Below are 1,613 nucleotides of genomic sequence, written 5' to 3'. Positions count from 1 at the left end.
TATGTCTTAAACTGATGGTGTATGTGGTTGAGAAACTGTTGTCGTTTTTAATGCATTTGTGTAGATGAGGAGCCTAAAATTTTTGCCCGGAACTGAATCATTGCGTTAAGTTGGAGAAAGCGTACTTCAAGAATACTCTATATACATCTCTATCTATATACATTTCTGTCTATATACATGTCTGTCTATATACATGTCTGTTAATGTACATGTCTGTTTATTTACATGTCTATATACGCAGAGTATCAGTTCGGAAAGAATTACATAATCGGTTCGGTGTCAGGCGACTTCAGAGAACTGATCACTCCAGTTGCCTGGTTCCTCATCATCATGGGTTGCATCATAGGCGCCATCGCCATTATTGGATATCTGGGACTCAATCTGAGTATCAATGCCTTCTTAATTGCGGTCGGTTGTTGGTGCCTTTGTTGTCGATTTTGTTGTTGGGGTTTGCATTGTTGTTGTTGTTGGTATTGCTGTGTTGTGTTGTTAATTTTGTTGTTGGTGTTGTTAATTTTGTTGTTGGTGTTGTTGATTTTGTTGTTGGTGTTGTTGTTGGTGTTGTTGATTTTGTTGTTGGTGTTGTTGATTTTGTTGTTGGTGTTGTTGATTTTGTTGTTGCATGTCGATAGTGATTTGTTGATCAACATCATCCAGTACGCAGCACTCATCGGCACCATCATAGTCGTCCAAATTGTTATCTCAATCCTCTTTTACACTGGCGGAGTGAGTACAATGATGATGATGAAGAAAATGATGATGATATTTAAAATACCTAAACAAAAATTTGTTAAGTAAAAATTTTTTTAGTAATAGTTTAAACATAAAACGTCTGTCTTTGATGGTATAGATGATGGCTGTAATAATATTCACACAAACACGCTATAATACAAACCAACTCTCACACATATAACACACACACATATAAACATACATCATAATACATATTCACACACACGCACACCACACACACATACACACCCACATATATATATATATACACACATACACACACACACATACACACACACACACACACACACACACATTACGTACACAAACAAATCCACAACCAGTTAACAGGTCCGACGAACAACTTAGTGAAAAAGATTTTGGTGAAACATTACAAGGGACTCGAAGATTTAGACGATGGAAATGGGACTAACGTGTATGCTCTTACATGGAACGTTATCATGATGAAGGTAATTGTGCGTTTGTATCCTTTTGTCTATGCGTGTCTATAAATGTATGTGTGTGTTTGTTTGTGTGTGTTTGTTTGCGTGTGTTGGTGTGTGTGTGGGTTTTATTGTCTATAAGAAAAATAGTGTATCATTGCATATTGTATAATGTGCAATGAATTCTTAGAAATCTAGACATATGCTAGTTCATGATACATAGACATATAGATTGATAGATAGATACATACATATATATATTTTTTGGGTAAGAAACCTTATTGCGAAGTATTTTTATTACATTATTATATCTATATCACTTTTCAAAATAATAATAGTAATAAAAATATTGATAATAATAATAATGACAAGAATTATTATTTAGATGTTATTTCACATGAACTCCTAACATTTAACCGACGGCTCTTAAAAATTTTT

General features: G+C 34.0%; 1 protein-coding gene across 1 annotated transcript in view; it reads left to right on the top strand.

Annotated features, from left to right (window-relative positions):
• HELRODRAFT_190223 (hypothetical protein) overlaps positions 1-1,613 on the top strand; it is a gene marked incomplete at its 3' end in the record, with an annotated part of 8,757 nt that overhangs the window by 3,776 nt on the left and 3,368 nt on the right. The window contains exons 6-8 of the mRNA XM_009012913.1: positions 242-408; positions 658-726; positions 1,077-1,202. Of these exons, the coding sequence (XP_009011161.1) occupies positions 242-408; positions 658-726; positions 1,077-1,202 (362 nt within the window). The remainder of the gene's footprint in view (positions 1-241; positions 409-657; positions 727-1,076; positions 1,203-1,613) is intronic.

The sequence above is a fragment of the Helobdella robusta genome, assembly GCF_000326865.2.
Source record: "Helobdella robusta unplaced genomic scaffold HELROscaffold_11, whole genome shotgun sequence".
Taxonomy (NCBI): Eukaryota; Metazoa; Annelida; class Clitellata; order Rhynchobdellida; family Glossiphoniidae; genus Helobdella; species Helobdella robusta.
Note: the sequence above shows the minus strand (reverse complement) of the source record. Positions and strands in the feature narration are given on the sequence as shown.